The 26,611-nt window shown below is 43.0% G+C and overlaps 1 protein-coding gene across 2 annotated transcripts; it reads right to left on the reverse strand.

Moving 5' to 3' along the window:
* Positions 1 to 1,358: 1,358 nt before the first annotated feature.
* Positions 1,359 to 25,144, reverse strand: TRIM16 (tripartite motif containing 16). Of its 2 annotated transcripts, XM_077327558.1 has the most exons (7): positions 25,088 to 25,144; positions 13,125 to 13,814; positions 10,789 to 10,884; positions 7,722 to 7,955; positions 6,821 to 6,992; positions 6,646 to 6,741; positions 1,359 to 3,662 (listed from the first exon to the last, which is right to left on the reverse strand). In XM_077327558.1, exons 2-7 carry the CDS (start codon positions 13,671 to 13,673, stop codon positions 3,049 to 3,051), a joined length of 1,761 nt encoding a protein of 586 aa, XP_077183673.1. In that variant the 5' UTR covers positions 13,674 to 13,814; positions 25,088 to 25,144; the 3' UTR covers positions 1,359 to 3,048. The 2 variants fall into 2 exon arrangements, with proteins under 2 accessions (XP_077183673.1, XP_077183672.1); XM_077327557.1 differs by lacking the exon at positions 25,088 to 25,144 and having other exon boundaries at positions 13,125 to 13,978.
* Positions 25,145 to 26,611: the final 1,467 nt, after the last annotated feature.

A 26,611-nucleotide genomic window follows, 5' to 3' on the forward strand; every position in this document is an offset into this window, starting at 1 on the left:
TTGGGTTCAGACAGACCCTCCCAAAAGGTTACCTCATCATCAACAAAGCCCTCCTGAATATTCCAGCATATCAATGGGCTACTGTCCTTACTGTCAGATGTATGAGTCCCCCTGCATACCAACCCATGAGGGTAATGATGCCCACCATGACAAAGCTGAGAAGCACCCTCAGAGTAGCAATACTAAATCCAGTGTGGGTGGGGGAGGGGGTATTCCTGGGACAAACCCAGCAGGTGAGACCAGAGAAGTGGAAAAACAAAGAGACTTTCACCTTGTTGCCAACCAACCTCCCCTTCCAGATCTTACTCACTTCCTCCTGCCTCAGCTTCCATTCTTTTCTATCACCAGTACAAGGGCTGAAAGGAGCCACAGGCAGATTGTCAGTTGTCTACAAGTGCGGATTGCCTAGCACTGTGGGCACGAGCACCCTCCACCATGCTGATGGCTGCCATGGACCCTTGGACAGGCACGGAATGCTTCAGAAAAGAGATTGTCACTGTTCAAACTTCTGTGGACTATGACTGTTCAAATGCCTGCTAAGACTTGTTCTGACCACTCACTTTTTCTGAAGGTTGTTTCCTTTAGACCATGTTTTCATTCAGATTTCTAGTCAGTTTGGTATGATCTATCCAATTACAATCTTACATTTTGAGCCTTTTGTAAGGGTTAGTTTTAACTCTACTTTTTGCCCCTTTTTAACACTGCTCAGCAGTTGTATGTATTTCTTGTATCACTATTTGCTGTGTTAATTTTCTCTCCTGGATTCTGCCAACTCACCCCCCACACACACACACACAACCTCTTCCCAATGTACATTTGTCAGAAACGAATACATTTCATTTGGATGAGATTCGGGAACATTTTAAAAAGAAATTGCTAGTCTAGGTGTTGCAGAACATTTTTTAGTTTCAAGAGCCTCCGGGGAGGGCGGTATATAAATATAACAAATAAATAAATAAATAAATAAATAAATAAACTGCATACCCATAAAGATTATAAATGTGGTAACTTTCTGAAAATATTAAACAAGGAAACTATTATGCCTGGTTAATTAACAGATCCTCCTACAGAAGGCACTATAGGATAGACCAGGGGTAGTCAAACTGCGGCCCTCCAGATGTCCATGGACTACAATTCCCAGGAGCCCCTGCCAGCGAATGCTGGCAGGGGCTCCTGGGAATTGTAGTCCATGGACATCTGGAGGGCCGCAGTTTAACTACTCCTGGGATAGACTATTGCAAAGTGAACACACCCACAGGAGAAAGAAAATAGAGTTCTTTGGGGGACATGGCGGGGAATGACATTCAGACAATTAAAGTTATACAGGTATGTTCCTATTTTTCAGTGAGAAGCTGGAAGACATTATATAATCTACTTTTATTTCAGGAGTTGATTTACTACCACTCAAAAATTTTAAGGAAATTTACAAAATAATAAAATTCAAATTTATTGAACATAAAAACCAGTCTATAAATACAGATCAAGACTACAGAAGATATCTTATATAGATCCAGCATCAATAAAATAATTAGATGATAAAACAGAAACATGACCGCAGCAATAGCAAACTGTAGATTAGTGGAGTTAACAGTCTGGGTAACCTAGAAAGCTTAAGTGTTTGAATATAAATTTGATTTGGCCATAGAATTGTAAAAGGGAACATTCTGATTTAGCTTGGATTTTAAAAATTACAACCAGAATCACCCAAATATCACCAGAGTCTAAAAATAACAGAAACACTAGCGCGCTGCTTTCCATAAAAGTAGAAACTATCAATATCTAACTTCTGACAGTGAAGCAAGAACAATCCAAGCGAGAGCATACAGGCAAATAAGGGCAGGAGAAAAATATCTTATTGAGGGCCAGCATAGTATAGTGGTTAAAGAGTGACAGATTCTAATGTGGAGGATTGGTTTTGATTCCCCATTCCTCCACGTGTAACCAACAGGGTGACCTTTGGCTAGTCATAGTTCTCTTAGAGCTGTTTTCACAGAGCGGTTCTTTTAAAGCCCTACTGATCTCAAAGGGTATCTGTTGTGGGGAGTGTAAGGGAAAGGTGTTTGTAAGCTGCTTTTGCACTCCTTCAAGTAACGAAGTGGTTCTCAACCTTCCTAATGCCGCAACCCTTTAATACAGTTCCTCATGTTGTGGTGACCCCCAAACATAAAATTATGCAAGTGTTCTTTCACACAAATCAAACCAAAACTGACCAATGGCATGAAGATCCATTGTTCATGATTGGGTTTTTTCCCAGGATTTCTCAATTCAGTTCTGCCTCTTGTCCCACCATGCCGATCTCGCCCTTTCCCGCTGCTCCAGGAAGATGAACGCTCTATTTCGATCTACCCCATAAGGCTGTTGTGTGGATGAAATAGAAGAGGAGCGATGTTGGCCACTTTCGGAACCCCTTAGAAAGAAGGGTGAGGTACGAACCGAGTAACGAAAACCAATGTATATCAGTCAGTGAAATATAAACACATACAGTGAGGAACTACTTTCTTTAGCATATTAGTAGGGATGCTACTTCCTCCAATTTTCCAGCATCCATTTCATGCATAGTTTGAGTAATCTATCAAGCACAAAAACCATGCAGCGCTGGGATACTCCAGATTGGCTATGGAGTGCCCCATAAGTAAGTGTGTATCTTCTCAGAAACAATCCATGTTTGGCTAGAGTAGATATCAGAAAAATTGTATGGGAGGCTCCTATTGTATGGCTGCAGGATTTGCACAATGGAACAAGCAGTTTTGAACTAACAGGCATTTCTCCTCCAAGCCAAGTCATAATTTTCCTAAGACATCATAAGGATCAACTATACTTTCTTCAGAAGGAAGCTCATTATGAAGAATGATTACATCTTTACAATGCTAGCATGTAAACCATTCCTTGGGGGTTTTTTGCTCAGTTACAAGGTTTTTTTAAAAGGTGCTAGTAAGCAATTAAATTGTAAATATGTTAATACATAATGTATTCAATGGTAAAATTGTATAAATTGATCTACATCCGGTAAGCATTCCCCATGACTGTATCATTCAGTCATTGACTCCATTACGAATCAACAGACTTTGCACTTGCTACCGCTTCTCCTAAAGGAGCAGGAAGTTCTGGATTCTGCTCAACTTCGTCTCCTAACTTGACAATTCGCACACAGTTTTCCTTCTTTGGTAACCAGAAGGCAGGGTACAGTGGCTCAGCAAACTTGCATTCAAATTGATGCAGGAGAGTCATGATATCCGAAGTGATGCCATAAAAGGAAAGGGTGCCCCTGGGGTAATCCAAGTAGACTCCTATCCTACCAAATCCCTGGGTTTTCAGTGGTGTCTCCATATCGCTGTGCCAAGCTGAAAAGTCCTTGCCATTCCACTTAAGACACCAGGAGAAGTTATTCCCCGAGATGCAGCTGTTGCTCTCAGAACCTTTCCGGTCAATACTTTTGTACGTCATGCCAACATAAACACCAGCCCCTGAGATTTCAACTTCAAAGTAGTAGCGCCCGATATACAAACTCTTCCCTGATAGAACTTGGCGCCAGTTCTGAAATCGTTCTGGGTGATCTGGGTAAGGGTGCTCCCATGGTGTGGTGTTGGTGACTTTGTGGTTATCATCCAACAGCCTCAAGTACCGATGAGCTGTAACTGGGTCAAATGTTAATGAAACGGTATCTAGAGAAGGGGGGAAATAGTTTTGGACATCATTAGTAGTATTATTACCAAACAAGTATCACAAATTATTCAGGCAAAGATAATTCTAGTCTTTAAGTGACAGCTAATGATGAAGATTTCATACACTTTGTTCTGGCTGCCATCTACACAATTTAAGAGATTCCTGTTGATGCTTAAAGACATGCTTAAACCGCCCTGAGCCTCCGGGGAGGGCGGTATAGAAGTATGATAAATAAATAAATAAATAAATAAATGTTAACATTTCACATACAATAAATAAGCTTGTTTAAAGACAGGAATGTACCAAAACTATATATCTGTTTCTGTCAGATTTATAGCCTGTTACTCCTGACCAGGAGTAATTATCATCATCATCATCATCGTCGTCGTCGTCTTTCCCGCCACTCCCGAGACCAGCTTGTGGTGGGTTAGAAGAAGAAAAAGAAGGAGAAGAGTTGGTTCTTATATGCCGTTTCCCCTACCCGAAGGAGGCTCAAAGCAGCTTACAGTCGCCTTCCCTTTCCTCTCCCCACAACAGACGCCCTGTGAGGTGGGTGAGGCTGAGAGAGCCCTGATATTACTGCTCGGTCAAAACAGTTTTATCAGTGCCGTGGCAAGCCCAAGGTCACCCAGCTGGTTTCATGTGGAGGAGCGCAGAATCGAACCTGGCATGCTAGATTACAAGTCCGCACTCCTAACCACTACACCAAACTGGTTACAATCATCTATGCTAAAAAACCCAATAAAATTCCATTAAAACAGTCCAAGGACTGTGGTGGTGAACTGATATGATGACCATAAAAGGCTCCAGGTATATGGACTGATATGCTGGGAATGCTGGCGGTGGGGCAGATCTCCACAAACTGCCCAGCCTCAACCAAAGGCCTGGTGGAAGAGCTCCATTTTGAAGGCCCTGTGAAACATACCTAGCTCTGACAGGGCCGCCAGCTCTTCTGGGAGCTCATTCTACCAGACCAAGGCCAAGGCCCGGGCTGAGAACTACTTGGCCCTGGTCAAGGCCATGTTAATTTAGTCATCTATATTGTCCATGGCTGGGGACAAAGGCAAAATAAATTGATTTGATATGTGAAGCCGGTTTGTTTTCCCCCAGTAGTTCCTTTCTTGAGATTAAAATTAGATTACAAATGAAAATTTTATCCCCACTCTGATTTTTACCATTTGAAATATTATATATATCATTTTCCCTATTTCATAAAGCAATGGTATTAACTCTCTGGTTCACAGACAATCACATATGCATTTACCATCAACCGAAAAAGCCACATCACTATTGCATATCCCATGTGTAGGGTAGACAAGTCCAGGGTTGAATAAGTGCTAGAGATTGGGGAGCGGAGCCTGGGGAGGACAGGATTGGGGGGGGGGGTTAGTGGAGCATAGTGAGAGTTCACCCTCCAAAGCAGCCATTTTCTCCAGGGAAACTGATCTTTGTAGTCTGGAGATCAGTTGAAATTATTGGGAGATCTCCAGCCCCACCTGGAGGTTGGCAAACCTATCTGTGTACCACTCAACACAGAAATACAATCGTATAAAAGAATCATTATTAAATATATATACTAATTTTTAAAATTATCACAGTATGTCTGAGTTTAGATTCATAGAGTTGGAAGGAGCCATACTGGCCATCTAGTTCAACACCCTGCTCAATGCAGGATCAACCTAAAGCAGTGGTTCTCAACCTTGGAGTTGGCCCCTTCCATGGGGTCACTCTGTTGCTGGCCACCGTGGAAGCAGGTGGTAGTGGTGGTGGCCGGTGGAGGCAGGGGTGGAGCCATGGCACCGGCTGCCTTGTTTGTTGTGTGCATGCACACCTGCACACCTGCACACCTGCACCCGTTGCGCGCACGCTGCCTACCCACATGCACTGCCGCCGCCAAAGTTGGGGTTGCAGTGCCAAAAAGGCTGAAAACCACTGGTCTAAAGCATCCATAATATGCATCTGTTGAGCTGCTGGCTGAATGCAGCTGATTCCACTGCTGTAGGGTTGTCTCTCCCCATTGCTGAACCTTAATTAGCCTATATGTCATTATAGTGAATGGAAGGTCTTCTCTCTATGCCTTGCGACTTTTTCCTCAGCTTGACCGATTATGCATGGGCTGGAATGCCCATGACGGCAGTGATAGGGCTTTGGGAAAAATCCCTGATTATGCATTGCCATCTGAGGCCTGGCCCGACCCAGGCCCTCGGAAGACCCGTGTTAAGAAAACGCAGATTCTTCCACAGACTGGGACCCACCACTGGGTGCAGGCAAGGGCTAGGTCGGGCTAACCCTGTGCATTTCGGCCCGCCTCCTCCTCTAACCTATGGCATCCCTGCAGGGATGCCTCTCGCCCCTGCCAGCTCCATGGCTCTGCAGAGTTGACAGAGGCATCTCCCTACCCCTACCCTATCATGCAGTGGGGGGCCCATGCCCCCAATCCCTCCCCGCTGCTGCAGAGTGCTCCCGGAGCTTCCGGCCCTGTGTTGTGTGCACAGGGCCATTGCGTCAGCATAGCAACATGTGCCAGGGGAGCCCCTCCCCCGTGCATACATAGGGAATGGCAGGGCATTTTGCCCCACCACAACAGAATGGCGGCAGCCCGGCATAGCTGCCACCATGCATAATGGGTCCTTTAGGCACAGTAGCTCAGGTGAGAGAGTGAAACTGCTATTGTGCCTGTAGGAGAGTATGGAAGCTAGCTGTGGACCACTTGCTCTTCCTCGGTGGCTATGGGGTGGTGGTTTTACTTTCTTTTCTCTGTGCCCAGATTGCTGTCCCTCCAACAGATGCCTAGATCCTGAGATGAGAATGCAGAGGCTGTGAAGAAGGGTAGGGGTTTCTGGAGAGGATGAGCCCTTTAAATCCATCTCAAATGTTTAAAAATAAAAAACTTGTCCCTATCCCCACATTTAGCAACTATAAAGCCACCTTGACAAACATAAAAAACAGAAAGCCTGCATCAGAAGACAGTTCAAGATTTACATTTAAGGAAGTCACTCCTGTTCTTGGGTTCCGGAGCTGACAGGCGATGTTTGGATGGGACAATTGCAGACACCGTGGTTTTGATACCAGCATCCTCTGTTAAAAGAAAAATAACATAAGCCGATAGGTCTAGAAATGGAAAGGATTAGTGGAAAGGACTGATGGGTATACTCACCATCTTTGGCAAACTCTTGCAATGTATCACTGTAGGTCGTTTGTAAAAGTTGTAGAAGATGATCAGTGGAATTTGAGATAATCTTTCGGAGACTTGACAACTTATCTTTTAAACCAATATACACACTGGGCAATGTATCATCTCCTGCACTCTTTTTGAATTCACAGTATTCCTGTTAATAAATATCCGCATTTTTTTTTTTTTAGTTTTCATTTAGCATAGTATTTGAACATTCAAAAGCATTCACCCTGGGATTCAGTTTCCCCACACACTAATCTGGAGCTTTAAATACCAATTCATTCCTCTCAGAAGCCTCAAAATGACTGACCACGGTTCTACACCAGAAAATACTAGAGTTCACCATGTTTTCTGGCATTTTACAAAGCTGTAGTTGATGCTATCTTCTCCTATTCAGCCCTTCTCTCCCCTCCCCCTACACTTTCTGTCTTTCAGTAATAGCTGCAGGAGTAAGCACACACATTGGGCATGACTTACACAAGCCATCACAGCCTAGCAGTCTCTTACTGGATCCTAGCCAGGCAGAGGGGAGGTAAAAGGAGAAGAGGGGTACGGGGGCAGACGAAGACAAAAGGATGTGATTCTATCCCCTACCACAACTCTTGGATTGATCTAATCTGTTTCAGGGCTCTGGCATTTTTACAATTATGAGCTTATTCCTGATGGCCAGCCACTGATTTCAGTGTCCACTTTATTTTAATTTTGCTTTGGACATATGCTCCTGGCTTTATGCAACTTCATATTAATTTAATTTTTATATTTCTTTTAGGGAATGTCTAGAAAAGAATGCATTGAAATGAAACATGCCTCATGTATGTTATCTTAAATGAATTAACTATTCGGGGTCAGCAGCTACTTTCATCATCTTCATCACTTAAAATACCTTTAGGAAAAGGATGTCATTGGTGTGGATGGCCATCTTCTCCAGCCTGTTTTTACATTCCTGCATGGTCATTCGTTTCTTTTCAAGGTGAATCTTTATGCCGTTGGCATGGCTAACTGCCGCATGTTCCTTTTCTTCAAGAAAAGCCAGCACATCAGAGTGGGCTTTCTTGACTGCTTTCAACAGTTCTTCGAACTGCCCTTCCACCATGGCTTTCACTTCAGATACTGAACTCTGGTGGAACAAATCACATTAATCTCCTATTTATAATCCTGTCTCTGTACCATGACTGAATAAGTCTCATTTATCTTCCATTTAAAAGTAAACACAGGGGTCAGGGGAGGAAAAAACAGAGCTCAGATTAAACATCCTGCCAAGTACGTCCCAACAGTTTTCAAATACAAAGCCACCATTTCAATTTTTTTTTAAAAAAGAAGGCTACACCACAAATTGAACAGATTAAAATTGCCAAACATGGGAAATATTCCATTTCAAAGTTAAAGTCTGAGGGTACCTGAGGGTTCATCAGGGTTACAGGATTTATATGTGCAGGAAAGTCCCTTAAGGAAAAAAAAATCACACTAGCCTCGTGTGAACAAAAATAACAATTTACCAAGTAGTAACTTACTGTTTATCTACTAGTTTAAATCAGTCTGACAAGCCCCCTACACACTTTCCCACAGGGGAGGTTGTTTCTTGTTTTAACTCAGGGGGTGGCAGAGGGACCTGTCTTGGGTGGTGGAGAGAGAGGTCCTCTGTGACACCAAAAGAGCCTGGCTTTACAGTGAATGAATGTTACTTATCAATGCATTTCACATGGTCTGGTAATCCCAGATGTCCTCTACCATTATGTCTCATCTGTGGCAGAACATTTGCTAACGGAGCAATGGTTCCATCTGGGTAACATCACTTTTGAGTGACATGTCACTTCTGGGGAGCATGGCAGGGAGGCATGGCTAGCTTCCAGTATGCCTAAAAGCCTGAAAAATATTTCAGCTGTGTCACCACAGTCAAAAGTTGAGAAAGGCTGCTGTAACTCCTGAGATGTCCATAGCAATATCTTTCCACACCAAACTGTGAAAATCTTCATAGTTATTTTCCCCTTTTAACAGGGCAGGGATTTTTCTTCTCGCCTCAGATGATTTGTCTCTTTTGGCCTGATTGACCGATTATGCACGGCAGCAGCAGGACACTTCTGGGGCATTGCGGTGTTCTCATAGACCGTTTACGCACTGGAGGTTTCATGCCAGGCTGCAGGCTGGAGTTTTAGTCATGGCAGGTAGCCCCACCTCTTCTTGCACCCACATGGGGGAGCATTTGGCCTGGTGTACCTCATACGCACCCAATTTGTGCTCCCGCATGGAAGCCGGGGCAGTGAAGTTCCCAGTGCATAAACGGTCATAGGCTTACTATATAGTTGGCTCAGTTTAAAGATATCTTTGAAACTACCGAAGAAATCAGTGGGACCTGAGAGGAATTTTTCTTCTTTCTGAGTGGTTAAGAATACCTTGTAGGCCCACCCAAAGCACACACACATGCCCCAGAGGTTACATTTCTGGTATCAGGCTAAACAACTGGTTTACCAAGTGGTTACATGGAAGAACTGGACACTATAAACTACCATTTGATACATGATACTTGTGCATATGGCAGGGTATTGTACTGCCATAATTTATGGAGTTGTGCAAAAGAAAGAAACCGGCTGCTGGAGAAAAAAGGCAAAAGATACAGTGAAAACAGGCAATGAATGTCAGAGGTAAAGAACACTATCTTCCTCTTCAGAACTAGCAGCTGTCCAGCTCTGATCAGACAAGCCTGTCATATAAAAATCTGATACAACAGGTCAAGAGGAGAATAGCTGTCCCTTGTGTCCTCAGGTAAAACATTAGGCACTCAGGATATCAGATCAAAGCCATTTGTGACAGGAACCTATCAAGGCAGCTAGGTTCTAAATGCCTTTGTGGAAGCAGATATCCCCTTCATTACAGATGGGGAATATTTCACATTCCTTAGAATACTGCCAAATGTTTGTGTAACACAGCAAATTTTCCAAGACGTGAAAATGAATTAGTCAGTATTATTGTAATGAGGATCATTATACCCTATGAGAAGTCTATTATGTCAAGTAAAAACATGCCTCAGAAGTGTATCCGCCAGATGATCTCATTAAACTGTTTCCACAACAAACACTGAACCCACTCCACTCCCCATTTGCAAACTTTGATACTTGCAAGCTTTCTCACTTTGGGAGAAAAAATATGCTTGAGATGACAAATGTATTCATTCAAAAATGTTGGAATATGCAAGTTCTACAGTGTGTATAATTGAGCAGAATATGAAGGTTGTTCTGCAGGGGGCCTCGGAGGAGATGTATATTTAGCACAGATAGGATTGGAACTTCCTGATGATTTTCAAATTATCTCCTCCTGTTTGATTGGCTCAACAGGAGGGTTCCTGCTCTTTGAGTACACTTCCTCCCTGCTTGACTTCAGAACAGTTGTTAAAACAGAAGAATAACCGTGGACAATAGCTCATACATAGATGTTTCTCTTCTGAATAAAAACTAGTTTATTCTTTAAGCAGCCTGGTCCTCTGCTCTCTCTGCACATTGAAACTCTGTCAACAAAAAAAAGTCATAGGCGATTCCCTTCCCTGGGTGTGATGAACCACCACACTGGGAGACAGAGCAAGGATTTACAGACTTAGCGAAGAGTAAATAAGAGCAGGTTGTGGCCTTACCCTACTGTGTCACATCTGCAGTGGCAAGGGCATTTTGAGATGGAAATGGAGAGTAGAAAGAAGGTGATTAAGAAAAGTGGACAGACAGAAAGGAGATCTGTGATTTATTGCTGAGACAAAACCTTTTGGCTAATTTTTCTATTCAGAAAATAACTCAGATCCTTTTGTAAGAGCCCAATAATTAACAGGTCCAGAGAAAAACAGTCTGCTAATGAGAATGTATATGCCAATAGAAAACTATAGGAAGGATTTTTTTTTGGGGGGGGGGGGTTACCTATAGTACAACCAAGTGATCTAGATGCAATCATCACTGGGAACCCATTCTTACCACAATGGACTCAGAATTCTTTTGCAGTTTGACAATTGCATTTTCAGCTGAGTTCAGTTTCCAGTCATATTCTGCTTGGATCTGAAGAAGTTCATACTGCAAATGGAATTAATCACAAGAAAAAAGATAAAACATTCAATTTGTTGGATGAACACTCAGAATGGAAATTGCCTAAAATTGTGTTAACTTTGAACAGTTCTTTTAAGCATGACTGATTATACAGAAGCTACTGGTTCATTATTTCAGTATGTTCTGCTGATATTTAAATAGCTTGTAGCATCAGAAAAAATTAGACAGCTGCCAATTATCGTTAATGGTCTCCATATCCTGTTGACCTCTGTTGTAAATTCTCTTTTCCAGTGTCCCTCTCAAAATACAAAACACAGCTTGCTTTCTTAAAAATGGCCTTACCCCACCTGAACGCAGACAGGATTAACTATAGCTAGATTCCACTTTTCATAGAGTTGGAAGGGGCCATACAGGCCATCTAGTCCAACCTCCTGCTCAACGCAGGATCAGCCCAAAGCATCCTTTTCCAGGAAGGGATAAAGCAGGCAACCAACCAAATTAGTTGAAAGCACTAGGTGCTACAGCTGAATCCTGGATGTCTTTCTATAACAACATATCATAGCACCTCAAGCTGCAACTCGATCTTTCATAGGAAGTTTAGCTCATTGCAAAGAGGATGTTTCCACCTTGCTCAACACAATTGTCAGCCACCATTGCCTCAGCCTTAACAAGACTAATTCAGTTTATTTCATACAATGTATACAAATACTTGTAATTCTAAAATGCAGTTCTTTGTACTGAACTATCCTTCAAGGGGATCAAGTTTATCCAAAAGCCTTGAAATGTTCTCTCTACATTCCATGGCTCTTGGCTACCTATACCACCCTCTATTTTTAAAAAAAATCTTGCTTTTTTGTGACAGTCCCCTAACACTTCACTTCAGATTTTCAGGAGGCTCCCAATATTCACTAATTTGGTAGGTTTGAGTTTGAGCATTTCATACTCAACAATGGTCATAACAACATGGCAACAGAAACAGGACGTCTTCTGGCATCATAGACTGTTCAGTCCCACTCTAAGTGGCAGCTAAAGACCCACAGATGTAGGTATCCTTTGGTAACCCCATAGACTGAGAACATATCCTCCTTCAGGATATAATAAGAGCCATTCAAATGGCTCCTCAATGGACACTGAGTAAGCCACACTACTAGGAGCTGAACAGGCCATGTCATTACCTCAGGGTTGTCAAATCCAGGTTGAGAGTCTTCTGGGGATTTGGGGATGGGGCCTAGAAAGGACAGGGACCTCAGTGGGATACAATGCCAAGGACTACACCTTCCAAACAGCCATTTTCTCCAGAGGAACTGATTTCTGTAGATGAGATTATCTGTAATGCTGGGGATTCCCCAGGCAGCTCTATATTACCTCACAATATATGCTGAATCTAGTATGGATTGAAAGAAGACACTCAACCATAGCTTTTGAACCAAGTTTGGCATGTGCACTCAGGGACACACTAGACATGATGATGTTCTCATGTTTCCCACAGGAATGCTGCTACTATTCTAAAGCCTAGAATGAGGAATTTTAAAATTTAAAAATTCTGAGGGATAAGGAACAGGCCTGCAGCCCAGTGGGACAAAGTGCTTTGTTCCCCAAGCACTTTTTCTAGTGTTGAAATGTCAATACACCCCACACTGGCCCCCCACCCCGGTACTTGAAAAAGTATGGGGGGGGTGAAGGGTGCCTTGTCCTGCTCTGCTGTGAACCAGTCCAGGATCATGCCCACATTTTTCAAATGCCCACTTTAGTACTGAAAATGGCAGTAGGGCCCTGGTGGCAGACAGGAGGATGCTGTGACATCTATTGTGGTTCTTAGCAGTCATGCAAAATTTACAGTTGCTGTGGCCCTTAATGGTGGGTATATTTAGGGTTGCTGGCTCTAGGTTGGGAAATACTTGGCAATACTGGGAGTGGGACTGGGAGAGGGCAGAGTTTGAGGAGGGGTGGGAACTCAGCTGGGTACAATGCCATAGAATCTACCCTCCAAAGCAGCCGTTTTCTTCAGGGAATGAAATCTGTAGACTGGAGATCAGTTTTAATGCCAGTCCCTGTTTCATAATCCCTCAGCCCTACAAACATTCTCAGAACAAGCACTGTATTTGAAATGTAATCTAACAGGAAGTGCTGTGCTTCATTCTGAGTTTCGGTCTACAAATAAGACACGTACACAAAGCGTGTGAGTGAAATCAAGGCCATATTTTTTAGCAACATGCCATAACATGCCCTTTGTGTCAATAGCAAGTTAATATAAATAAACAATTTACCTCTTTCTCTTTCCTGGCTACGGCGCATGTCACAGCCTTGTGCCCTTGGTGTCCATCAGTAATGCACTCCTCACAGACACATGCAAGGTCATTGTGGCAGAACCAGCTCAGACGACTCTTGTGGGCCTCACAGCTCTGCATATCAATGTCCTTCAGAGGGTCCCTGAGCTTATGGGTCTGCAGTTTGGCAATCTCCAAGTGTGGGCGCAAATGTTCCTGGCAATAATTGACCATGCAGGTCAAGCAAGACTTCACTGCCTGGCTCTTGTTACCCAAGCAGAAATCGCAAAGAACCTCTTCTTTAGCTGCTGTGCTCCCATCATTCACCAAACCAGCGAGGCCAGGTGGCTCCTCCACAGATCCATTCACAATCAGATTGCTTGTCAAATTGGCTCCATTTGGCTTAATTTCCAGTTCTGACAGAGGTTCCGCTTCATTTTTTAATTCTGTACCTTTGTACTCTTCTTCACAGATCGGTTCTCCGTTTCCGACAGGAACTGAGTCTTCTTTAGGCAGTTTTTCCAGACTGCTTGATTCAGGGTTAGCCATTTCAAGAGATCTCCTTTTTTCTACAACGATGACAGCTGCTTTCTAAGGTGTTTTCACTGCAGCTACTGCACACAGCCCAGAAATGAAAGAAGTCACACCTATGTTTCTGCGTGCCTCTGGATATTAACTCTTTCCTCCCTCCTACCAAAAGAAGAACTAAAGTGAGCTAAGCCATGCTTCTGAAAAGAGGAAAGATAGGGTTTGCAGCCCAGTGATGTAAGCAACCAGTTTGTTTGGCCAGCTCATGTTGAGAGAGCTCAAGTAACCACCACTCCTCACAAGTTATCTCTCTTGTTTCATAAAGGAAGGAGGAAGGACTAAATCTTTGCCCTTTTCCCTAGAAGCTGCTCAGGAAATACCTGTAGATATTACTCATTCCATCATCAAGTTTTTATATGCTAATTCCTGGTTTTCTGAAATAGGAGCTGAGCTCAAAGCGTAATGAAGAAAAGTCAGGTAAAACTAAAAATGTCCCACTTTGCTCTGTATTGTGCTGAGTTGGTCAAATATCACAAATAGACAAGGATGGGACTTGTTTTTAGATTTTATTTTATTTTTTTAGAATTTGTTTATACATTGGATCTAACTGTTGTAATTTAGGTAGCTGTACTATTCCCACTGAATTGAGATCTAGAGATACTATCGGCTTGGATCTAGAGATACATTTTTGCATGTGCCAGCCCTTGCACAGTCTAAACCTCACTGAAACTGTTACCAGAAATGAACACACATATCCAAGACACATGTCTGAGAACAGTGGGGAATTGCTTGGCGAGAGGTTGGTAACGTAGTATTATGGATCATTTGCCAATGTTTACGAGGTGATTACACCCTTTAGAACTCAAGGCAGACAACAGGTAGTTACAGTAAAATAACAAGTAATCCTTATTGGGAGAAAATACTAAAATAAATAGACAAACATATATCTGGCACGTTAACATTCAAGCAGATAGAAAAATAAAAGGGTGGAAAGAATTGCAATCAGTATATTTACCAGTCCTGAAGAGGATAGAGGCAGAGAGCGACATGAACAGTGTGAAGGGTATTCTGAATGGATCTGATTAAGAAGCACACTTACACTTTATATACACATACACTTTATATATGTTTTTGGAAGCAGAGGTCATGCTGAGCTCATGATGGGGGCATGATAGGGGGAGGTGAGCACATGATGGAATTTTCCATAGCTAGAAAGGTGAGAAATGGCCTAGCCAGGCCCAGAGATGGGTGTTAATGGGTCCACACAAAGGGAAACATCATATCTCAATGGGTCTAGATATGGAGGTGGGAGAACCATATAAAATATGGAGAACATTAAATTAATGCATACTGATAGCCCAGTAGTGATTGCCATAGGAGGGAGGCCCATGGGAAGTGGTGGCTCAGGTCAACCTCAGCAGAATGCCTGGTGGTCAGGGCTCTGATCTCCTCTGGGAGCTTGTTCCACCAGGTGGGGGCCAGGATAGAGAAAGCTCTGGCCCTGTTTGAGGTCAAGCAAGTTTCCCAGGCCAGGGATCACCAAAAAATTGGAAGTGCTGGAGCGTAAGCTATTTGGGGTATAAGCAGAGAGGCGATCCCTCAGGTACACTGGGTCCAGACTGTATGTAGCCTTAAATGTGATAACCAGAACTTTATGTCTGAGCCGGAATTCTACCAGAAGCCAGCGCAGCTGCTGGAGGACAGAACGAATGTGGGACCTCCGAGGTGTTGCTGTGAGGACCCTAGCAGCTGTGTTCTGGACCAGTTGCAGTTTCCAGATCAAATTCAAGAGTAGGCCTTCATAGAGCAAGTTGCAGAAGTCCAGTTTAGAAGTGACTGTCATGTGGATCACGGTGGCTAGGTGTTCCAGGGCCAAGTACGGTACTAGTAGTTTGGTTTGGTGAAGGTGGTAGAATATCAGCCATACAACTGTTGCAATCTAAGCCTCTGTTGAGAGAGAGACATCAAGAATCATGTCCAGATTCCTGGTGGAGTGGGCCTCTAATAGCTGTACTCCATCCAGGGTGGGTAGGCACGCTTCATTGTTTGGGCCTTTTGTACCCAGCCACAGGAAGGTTTGAGCTTTGAAGGGTTGAGCCATCTTTGAAAGGCTGAGCTTCAGAAGTCTCTGCTTAAGCCATCCCCTCACTGCTTCCTGGCAGCTGGCTAATGTTTCTGAGGGAGAGTCAGGGTAGCTGGGTAGCATCAGCACATTGGTGGCAACCCAGCCCAAATTTTTGTACCAGTGGAGCAAGAGGGCACATAAAAATATTGAATAGAATTGGAGAGAGAACTGCCCCTTGAGGGACTCCACATGCCAGTTGATGATAGCTTGATGTGCTCTCTCCCAGTGCTACCCTCTGTCTGCAATCCCAGAGGAAGGAGATCAGCCACTGAAGGGCAGTTCTTCTGATCCCAGCATCAGTGAGGTGGTTAGCTAAAAGCTCATGTCGAATGCTGCTGAGAGGTCTACTAATATAAGGAGCACCAACCTAAGCTGGTCTAACTAGTGAATGAGGTCATCCGTCAGGGCAACTAGCACTGTCTCTACCCCATGTCTAGGCCGGAAACCCAAGTGGGGTGGGTCTAGGGTCTTAGATGGGTCTTAGAAGCTTCTTCTAAGTATGCTTACAGTTGGTCCGCGATAGCATTTTCAAGCATCTTCCCCAGAAACGCTAAGTGTGAGACTGGGTGATAGTTGGAAGGCTGTTGTGGGTCCAAATATATTTTTGTGATCAGCGGGCAAACCACTGTCTCCATTAACCCCCCCCCCCCAAGAATTATCCTGTTGTAAGGGTGAGGTTGATTATCTCCTGGAGGGGGGCCACTATTCTTCTATGTGTTGTTTTTAGTAGCTATGATGGGCATGGGTCTAAGTAACAAGTGGTTGGCTTTGCTGCCTTTAACATCTTATCCACTTTGGTCAGTGTGAGTCATCTGAAGTTATTCAATGCACTCTCCAGAGACAGCCAAGGGGCCTCTAGTTCACTTTCTGTCTCTAAAGTTGGGGGGAGGTCATGGCGGAGTGTTGAGATTTGATTATTATTTTGTTGTCCTAGGGCAATAAGAGATCAAACTATCCTAAATAATTGTGCTCACCATGAGTTAGCACACACAATTTCAGTCAAGTAAAATTTGCGTTTTACTGACCTCACCGCCATCTTATAGGCTCTTAACTGCATTCTATCAGATGTTCTCACAATTTTGTCCTGAGTCTTCCTCCAGCCTCGCTCTAGTCGTCTCAGTTCCCGTTTCTTCTTGCGGAGATCCTCGGTGTACTAAGGAGCCCGCTTGAGATGGGGGTAGAGAGGTTGTCAGGGGGCCATCAATGGTGGCTGCCATTCTGTCATGCCAATCGCTGACCAAACCATTTAGAGAATTGTTGGGAGGCATCAGGTCATGCAGAGTGTTCAGGAATCCAATTGGATCCATAAGTCTCTGCGGGCGAGCTAAAATCTGCTCAGCGCTCAACCCGATTCTCCAGATTAGAGTCTGCCACTTTTAACCACTACACAACACTGCACCATGCAGAACAACTATAAGAGATTCTGAACTAAAATACTTGCATTCCTTCTTACATAGATTACATGTTAATGTGACTCATGCCAAGTATTGCAGCAGCCATTATGCAAACTTTCTGTTCCAACAGCTTTAGTCATGGGTACAGAATATCTTTCTAATATCATTTGGAAATTTTACAAAGTTTTTTTTAAGGATGGTTCCTCCATCTTCTACTGATTTTCAAATAGCAATTGTGTTTTCTACCTATTCATGTTTCCTGAATTTCCAGTCTTTGAGTTTTACAGTACCTTGGAGCCCAGATGGAAATATTGGCTTGAAATATTCTAAAATTCATTTCTTCAGATGAAACAAGATGATCTTTCTTCCCATCAGCTTTCTTCATTATCCAGCTTTCGCAACTATACATAGTAATGGGAACTACCACAGTATGAATTACCATATATACTCATGTATAAGCCAAGTTTTTCAGCATAGTATTCACACTGAAAAAGTGCTCCTCAGCTTATACGCGGATATATACGGTAATTGAAATAACAGCCTGCTCCCAGCCAGCCAGTTGTTACATTGCTTCTGCAAGCCTCTTGCAAGCTGAAGCTTGCTTGTTCTGGCTGCTTGTAGGACAGCAAGGGTTTGACTGAGGGACTCTGATGTTGTTTTTCCTTTGCATTCACGTCTTCCAAGCTATTCTTTTGGTTTCTGTGGGTGGGATGGGCTGAGGTGGGTTTTGGGGGTGCTTTGGGATTTACTGTTTCTCCTAATGTTTATTTCTTCTTTTTTCTGAGAGGCAGCATTGTTTGCCTGTTCTTCTTGGGGTTGTGTTTCTTTTAAAAGTTGATTTTTACAGTTCTTTCTTTCAGTGTTTTGTTCTGGGGGGGGGGCACTGTAGCTGTAGTTAGAGTAGTCCATTCTCCCAGTTTGGTAGCTGTTGTACTTGTTGTAGTAGGTTGCCAACTTTGGGCATTGTTGGTCTGCTCTGGTTTTCTGGCCCTCTTTTGCACTTACAGAGCTATTTTACTGTTTTTTCTTTGAAAAACGTATTCAAAAACATTGAACCTACGGGTGCCTCAATTAATATAAATTTACCAGTAACTGCTCCATTTCCCACCCTCGGCTTATACGAGAGTCTATACATTTGCCCAGATTTTGTGGTAAAATTAGGTGTCTCGGCTTATATGTGGGTCGGCTTATATGCGAGTATATATGGTAACTAGTCTCTTTGTGAATGCCCTTCCCTATCTCAATCTCCTGATTTCTTGGTTGCAGTCTCCCTTTCGGTTGATAATTGAGCTAAGGAATAGAAAATCTCAAACAACTTCATTATCTGTCTTAAAGTTGTATGATTCCTCAGTAGTCGTTACTTTTGTCTTCTTGATGTTCAGCTTTAAACTTCCTTCGGCATTTTCTGCTTTAATCAGTAATGTGGTGTCATCTCCATATCTCAAATTGTTTATTTCCCAGTTTCATCCCACCCCCATCTAAATCTCAGCTGCCTTTCCTTATGATATGGGTGGGGGTGGGAATCAAGAGGTTTTTTTGCAAAGTTTTTTTTGCAAAAAAACCCTGAGTCCAAATACTAGTATTCAGATCTGGGATTTATTTTTTATTACTATTTTGGGGGGAAACACTGAATTGTTTTCAGCCAATAAACTTTAGAAAGAAAAAAAATGTTTTTAAAAAGCTAGTCTAGCCCAGTGGCTGGCTTGGCTTCTCTTGCAGTAAAATTTAAACCATGTCCCCAGGACCTGCATGAGGTAGGGCAGTCTCTTCCCACTGCATGCAAGCCCAACTGGCAGGGCTTCTGCTGCTGGGTGGTTTAAACCAAACAAGAGTGGTACACAGTGTAAATAAGTCAGACAGAAAAGCAAAATGTAACATTGTTTTAGGCAAAATCCAAATTCATTTCATTAGGAACTACAACATAAACATAACTACTGCCCAATTACATATTTAGTAGAGATGTTAAAACATTCCCCAAGTTGTACAAAGCATGATTTCAAATGTACAACCGTCTCTTCAGGGTTTCTGCTATGCAACAATTAGGTATTGAAACTGATGATAAAGAATGGCATCCAAAATATAAAAGTTCAAAGACGGACTTCCAGATAAAAGCCGTTCCAATAGTTGGTTGCCAATTTTCTTTGCCAATTTTCTTCTTCAAACAAAGCATTTCAAGCATTAATGTCAACTTAGTGGGATTCAAGCCATGAACTTTGTAACAGGAATATTACTTCTTATCCTCTACGTAGGCTAAGGCTATTGAAGGGGTATTTGTCTGGAAGTCCATCTTGGAACTTTTATATTCTGGATACCATTCTTTATTAATACTTTCATCATCTAATTGTTATGGAGCAGAAACACTGAGGAGACAATCATTTGAAATCATGCTTTGCACAATTAACATCCCTACTAAATATATAATTAGGTAGTAATTATGTTTATGTTATAGCTCCTAATGAAATGAATTCTGACTTTGTCTAACACAGTGTTACATTTTGCTTTTGTGGGTGGTTCAATATCCTCTTCTTGTTAAATTGGGCCCTCACCTGACTAGTTAGAACTCTTTTCTGTCCTGGTGAGGGGCCAAGCGCCTTCCAATTGGCCCCTCACCCGGACTGGCCCCACCCACTCTCTGCCCACTTACCCCTTAACGAAATATGATACTGCTCACCGAGCGGCTCCAGATGTTAATAGATGGTTGTGAGCCACCCTGAGCCCATGGAGAAGGGCAGCAAACAAATGCAAAAAAAATTTTTTTTAAATAGTTTATAAAGTATGTGGGGCTAGAGCTCTTATTTTCAAGCACCTCAAGATATAGGAAACAATGTTTAAAATATAAACATGAGCGAGGGAGAGGCAGAAAGAACTTACCTAGTAAGAGCGCTCCCCTCACTCCCACCCTCATGGATACTGGCATTCAGTGGGGACATAATCAATTCCAGCTGCACTTTTTTGGTATTAAAAGTAGTCTGGATTTTATCTTGGTCTGAAAGGCTTCTATAATTGTTTTTCAGTTCCATTAAAATAGGAGAAAGCTGCATCTTTATTAATAGTAAAAATATATATAGCATAAAGTCTCAATATGCTTTCACTTTACAAATAAAATTGAGGACCAGGACCAAGATAACTGTGTGATTTCAATCACACATTCATGTATGTGTGTGTGCGTGTGTGATGTGCTGTCACATTGCAACAATCATATGGTGATCCCAACAATGGGCTTCCAAGGCAAGTGAAACCAGAAGTGGTTTGCCATTGCCTTATTCTGCAGAGACTTTCTTGGAGGTCTCCCTTCCAAATGCCGACCCTGCTGAGCTTCCAAGATCAGATGAGATTTGGCTACACCATGCCATTTTCCCTACCACATTCAACTCTACATGTGTTGAGTTTAACATGAGAATTACTCAATGCACATATAAACAAAATCTAGTGCACTGGAGAATTAATCTGCCCTGGACCCTCTCTCTACCTTGCAGTTCTGTTGGAACTTGTAATGCTTGTTCAGTGGTAAAAAAGCACACATGCCTTTTTATAATTGTCTGGAACACACTGAATGTTACTGTGTGTGTGATGGCAGATGCAAATCCCAGTTGGGCATGGGCAAGAAACCAAGCTGCATAAACATGTCAACTCTCTCCCAGGAGCCTAATGGTCTTTGAGAATTGATTCTCATTTTGGCAAGTTTTCAGTGCTTTTTTGCAAACTGACCACGAGGTGTCACTCAAATGACATGTAAAGGAAATATGAATTTTTAGTCTCCGATGTCAGAGAAGATTGAGCCCTGGAAGAAAATGCTTGGAAAGAAGCCAAAGCAAACCTTTCAAAGATACTCCTGAAGATATGTGTGTGTGTGTGTGTATAGATATGTGTGTGTGTTAGAATGTGTGTCTGTATGTGTTATATTTCTATCATCACCAACAACAAAGTGTGCTTTGAAAAGCTTTGTCTTCCTCATAGCTTAGCTTTTAGGTCTCCATTAAAAAAAACAATACCTTACTCCTTTTTAAAACCCTGGTGCGAATGCCTTCCAAAAAGTTTGTGCCACAATGCATTTGTTAGCCTTTAAGCCTGCCACCAATTTCCTTGTCAGGTATCATGTCTTAATGGACTAGATCTCTGATGGTAAAAAGATCGTAAGTACAAGGTACAAGAATGAAAGTTTCACTTGCAGGGCTTAACCCAACCAACCAATACTTGCTACTCCCTGTACAGTGCAGCAAAAGGGTTAGAGGGAGAGTGGGTGAAATTTTCCTCTAAAACATCCTTTCTCAACGATTGAACCATTATGAAATCCCTGAAAAATTCTTCAGGTTTCAAGAAACCCTGGAAGTGGCACGATCATGCAGAATATGGCTGGGATAGAAGAACGCGTAGATTTCTCGTGAACAATAAGAAATCAAAATCAAAATGGTACAAATGTAATAAAGTCTTTTTTCTTATTAAATTAATATATTTCTAAATCCCCTTCCCACTCCCTCTAGGCCCATCATTGGACATTTGGATGTGGGGGGGGGAGGTCAACATGACCATATATGGTCATAAGTAAAGGTAAAGGTAAAGGTATCCCCTGTGCAAGCACCGGGTCATGTCTGACCCTTGGGGTGACGCCCTCCAGCGTTTTCATGGCAGACTCAATACGGGGTGGTTTGCCAGTGCCTTCCCCAGTCATTACCGTTTACCCCCCAGCAAGCTGGGTACTCATTTTACCGACCTCGGAAGGATGGAAGGCTGAGTCAACCTTGAGCCGGCTGCTGGGATTGAACTCCCGGCCTCATGGGCAAAGCTTCCAGACGACTGCCTTACCACTCTGCGCCACAAGAGGCTCTATATATGGTCATAATACCTGACAAATGTATGGGTGGGAATTAATTAATTATTAAACATTTGTCAGGTATATATGGTCATAATACCTGACAAATGTTTAATAATTAATTAATTCCCACCCATTGGGGAAACCCTTTCGTGGCTATCAAGATATTCCAGGGTTTCACAAAAAACCTGGTTGAGAAAACTTGCTCTAGAATTTGATACAAGATACTGTGTTGATGAATAGCAATTTGGGCCCATCACTAAGGTTGCTAGCTCCAGGTTGGGAAATACCTCGAGATTTTCAGGGTGGAGCCTAAGTAAGGCAGAGTTTGGGGAGAGGCAGGGCTTTGATTCAATATAATGATAGTCCACCTTCAAAAGCGGCCATTGTCTCCAGGTGAACTAATCCCTGATCAGCTGTAATCGCAGATCTCCAGATGCCACCTGGAGGTTGGCAGCCCTACCTATCATACACATACAAAACACCTCTGCCCTCCCAACAAATTCCTCTTATCTTTTTCGGGACTCTATTCCTACGGTCTTATAGTATGACTAGAATTAAAGCCCATTGTAGCAGATACAACGGGCGCTAGCAGGGGGTGAAATAGCAAAGAGTGAGGGAGGTAAAAAGGAAGAGTGTGATTAAGATAGAGAGAGCTTGACATTGGGAAGAGTAAGGGAGGGAGTTGTCCAGTCTGTAAGGTCATGAGGTTGAATATGTGTGTTGGAAGGGGGTTGTTGTGGTGGCATGGTGACAAATGAGGGCATGGGGATAGAGAGATGGGTGTCAAGAACCTGTGGTTTGGAATGTTAGTTGAGTGTGGGAGAGGACTGACCTTTGGGAATTGTGGCATAGTGGTTACAGGTGAGCTTTCCAGAGCCATGTCCTCAGATATGTGAAGGGGAAATCAGACTGGAGTCTCGTCTTAGGGGGAGATTACATGGCAACCAATTCCTCCCATTTCTGTGGCCCTGCTCCTTTCTTGTCCATTTTTTTACACATGCTTCATTCACGGTTGACCCTTAGAAGAAGTGCTGGATTACCCTGCTGTTTACTACCAAAAGGAGACACAAAGTGGTTTACAAAGACCGTTTCCATTCATCTCCCCACAATAGACAACCTATGAGCCATGTGGGGCTGTGAGAGGTCTGAGAGAACTGGGAATGTCTCACAGTCACCCAGCAGACCTCAGGTATCTCTAACCAGTTTAAACTCACCTTCCCTTCCTCTCCCCATAACAGTCACCCTCTCAGGGAAGTGGGGCTGAGAGCTCTGAGAGAACTGAGAATGGTCCACAGTCACCCAGCAGGCCTCAGTTGTCTCTAAGCAGTTTAAAAGCACCTTTTCCCTTCCTTCCCCCATAACAGTCATCCTGTCAGGGAAGGGGGGCTGAGAGCTCTATGAGAACTGAGAATGGTCCACAGTCACCCAGCAGGCCTCAGTTATCTCTAAGCAGTTTAAAATCGCCTTCCCTTCCTCTCGCCATAACAGTCATCCCGACAGGGAAGTGGGGTTGAGAACTCAGAGAGAATTGGGCCCACAGAGCCCCCAGTCACACAGCAGGCCTCAGGTGTCTCTCAACAGTTTCAAATCACCTTCCCTTCCTCTCCCCACAATAGGCACACTGTGAGGGAGGCGGGTGTAGGGGCTGGCCCAATCAGGGTACCGCCAGCTCTGCTGGCCACACCCTGATTGGCCTGTATTTACCCGCGGATGGCCAGGACACGCTCCTCCCACAGGGCCACTTCACAAATATATAGAGGAACCATGGATACAATAAGCACTTTGGAAAGGTCTGATTATCATTCATTGCCAAACTGAGTTCTATGAAAGCACAATGAAAACAGATGTCCTTGGAAAAGAAACTATTAACACTTTGGGCAATGGTATTGTGCAATGCATGCCTTGGCTATGGCAGCCAATTTGTTATTTACCTTACTGATCCTTCTGTTCTGCTGAACAACCATGTTGACTGCCCCTCCCCCAAGCCTCCGAAACTAGACAAGTAACCAATATATTAATCAAATATTTGCCTTTCCTTTGGGTTGACTTTGGGAGGGGGGGATGTGGAGGGAGTGTTTTCTCCTGAAATATAACTGAGACACTTACCAACACCCTCCTTCCTCTCTTTCCTCTTTGGTTTCTGTTTTCCTTTCCTTTCTTCCCTTGAAAAAATTTTCTTTTTTGCACAGTGACCTCTGAGGACGTAGCTTAAACAGGATTAACAGGAAAAGCCACCACCCCCTCCACCTCTGTCTCCGTTGACATAGTTTCGGTCTAATTCTTGGTGTCAAAGAAGTTATTCACCTCACCATCAATTTACTGGCCCTCTGCAAGGGGCAATTTGGAGGAGGCTGATGACCCTTCAGGAAGGAAAGCCTCCAAATTTTGAGGCCTTCATGTAAAACAAGCCTTTTCTGTGTGCATAGTTTTTTTCCCCCTTCTTTTTTTCCAGAGTGTGTACACATCCTGTCAGACGATACACATTTCTGCCAGGCTATACAAAAGGGCACCAGGAGAAGGCTAAGCGTTCCAATGGCAAATTCCACATTTGAATTGAGATGTAAATGGCCAAAGGAATTTGCGTTCTCTCAAAGTCTCAATGGGAACCATGCCGCACATCTCAACCCAGCTGCAAGAAACGGAATCAATTAGCCACACCACTAACTGCCAAGGTAACAGCAAACAAACACGTAAGGAATGACACCAAAACATCCTTCTTAGCTACAGATGGGGGACATTAAATCACATTCAATCACGCTAGTACAGGCCAGACCACTTGGTGAAGTTTAGTAATTCTAGAAAGTGCCCTCTACATTAGGTATACAGGCTGAGGAATTGTTGAAGTGGTGGAGAATAGCTGCAACGCAAGGACTCTAGAATTGTGATGCTGTAAATATCAAGTACAAAACATGGTTTATTAAGAGTTTAAGCATCAATGCTATTCCTGCAGATTATTTCACTGTTTTGTAAGGGGGAAAGAATCAGATCAGATCTTTGGGTTACTAGAAAGTGCTGTTCTTTTTACTGTTTGGGGTTGAAGGTTTTGTTTATTTTTTATTTGTTTTGTTCCATACTTCATTTATAAAGCCCCAACGCTACTTACATCATCCTCTTCTCCGCCATTTCCTCCTCTCAGTATCATTCTTCTCTCCTGTGAAGCAGGTCTGGCTGAGACTGATCCAGGGTCCCCCAACAAGCTTCTATGGCAGAGTAGAGATCAGAACCCAAACACGAAGAGATCATGAGGATTCTCAGGATGATGACTCTCCTAGGTCAATTGTGCACAACAGGAAACCTCACAAAACGTCTGCAAAAAAAAACCTTTGCTTTTTGGATTCTGCATGCGGTAGTGGTTTCACCATGGAAAACCCATCAGCGTATTTTTGATTATGCATGACATTCACTCCTCATGGCATTTTCTGCATATTTTCTCACATTATTGCAAACTTTCTTTGCTACGATTTTTTTTCTTTAAGCCAGTTCCAGGGACACATTTTATAGCATGCATAAATATTACTGTGTTTTCTGTTCCCTCCCCTGATCTGTCTTACACCAATGGCTGATTGGAATGCCCAAGAAGTACGATTCCCATGGGGCTTTGCCAGCAGCATGTGTCAGTCAGGTGATATTGCTGCTGACCATAGCCTACCAATGAGCTCCTACTACAATGGATGAAGTACCCTCCCATTTGAGGTATGCTCTTTCAAATGCATAATGCTTTACTTTAATCTACTGTGGTATGCAAAAAAAAAACCTGAATGTTTTTAAAGGGGGTGATTTAAAAAGGGGAGATTTAGCAGCATCAGTGTTCTGACTTCGATGAAAAATTGTAAGTGCATAACTGCCCCTGGTCTCTATGTTCTGCCCTTGTGAATTACGCACACTTCTTCCAGTCAATGTCAGAAGTGCCAGGCTTTGGCAATATATTTTAGCAAAAGTTAGAAGTGTAAATGTTAGGAATTTGTGTCTATTCTAACAAACTGAATTGCCTGCACTGGTTTCTTTCTACCTTCACACACACACACACACCCCAATTAATTTCCGCCTGGTTCCAGGAATGCGAACAAGCATTTTTGGACATCCTTTGATAATTATGATGTTTGGGTTTTAAAAATTCCCCACATTTCCTGGGTTCTCATGGGAGGTGGTTTGAATGTAGGGATATATACTGAACCCATATTGCTTTGCCTCAGTTCTGACAAGAAATTGTTTAGGTTAACTTGATTGCTTTCAATAAATTCAGTCTATTGCACCAAGTCAGAGAATCGTGTATCAGGCTATCTGCAGGAACCTTACAATCTCAATCACCCTCTACTGAATTTGCAGTTCAATCACAAATTTCAATCTACATCCTCAAACACTATACCCCACACCAGCCTTTGTCAACCCTTTTGCCATTGAGAAACCCCTGAAACATTCTTCAGGCTTCGAGAAACCCCAGAAGTGGCATTATAACACAGAAAATGGTTGGGAATCATAGCTGTGAATACACCTACCCAGGGACCATCACCTTCCCACCCCCTCAAGACCCATCATTGTCCATTTTGGTAGGTGGGGACAGGTCAACATGACTATATATGGTCATATAACCCAATACATCAATCAATCAAACTTTATTACAGTCGTT

The sequence above is a fragment of the Paroedura picta genome, chromosome 3 (genome assembly GCF_049243985.1).
Source record: "Paroedura picta isolate Pp20150507F chromosome 3, Ppicta_v3.0, whole genome shotgun sequence".
Classification (NCBI taxonomy): Eukaryota; Metazoa; Chordata; class Lepidosauria; order Squamata; family Gekkonidae; genus Paroedura; species Paroedura picta.

Coding starts and splice junctions, on each gene's coding strand:
- TRIM16 (XM_077327558.1), bottom strand. CDS start 13,673: ATGGCTAACCCTGAATCAAGCAGTCTGGAAAAACTGCCTAAAGAAGAC. Junction 6,993..7,721: donor ATGACATCCTTTTCCTAAAG/GTATTTTAAGTG, acceptor ATTTATTAACAG/GAATACTGTGAATTCAAAAA. Junction 3,663..6,645: donor CAGGAGTGACTTCCTTAAAT/GTAAATCTTGAA, acceptor CCCCTTCTCTAG/ATACCGTTTCATTAACATTT.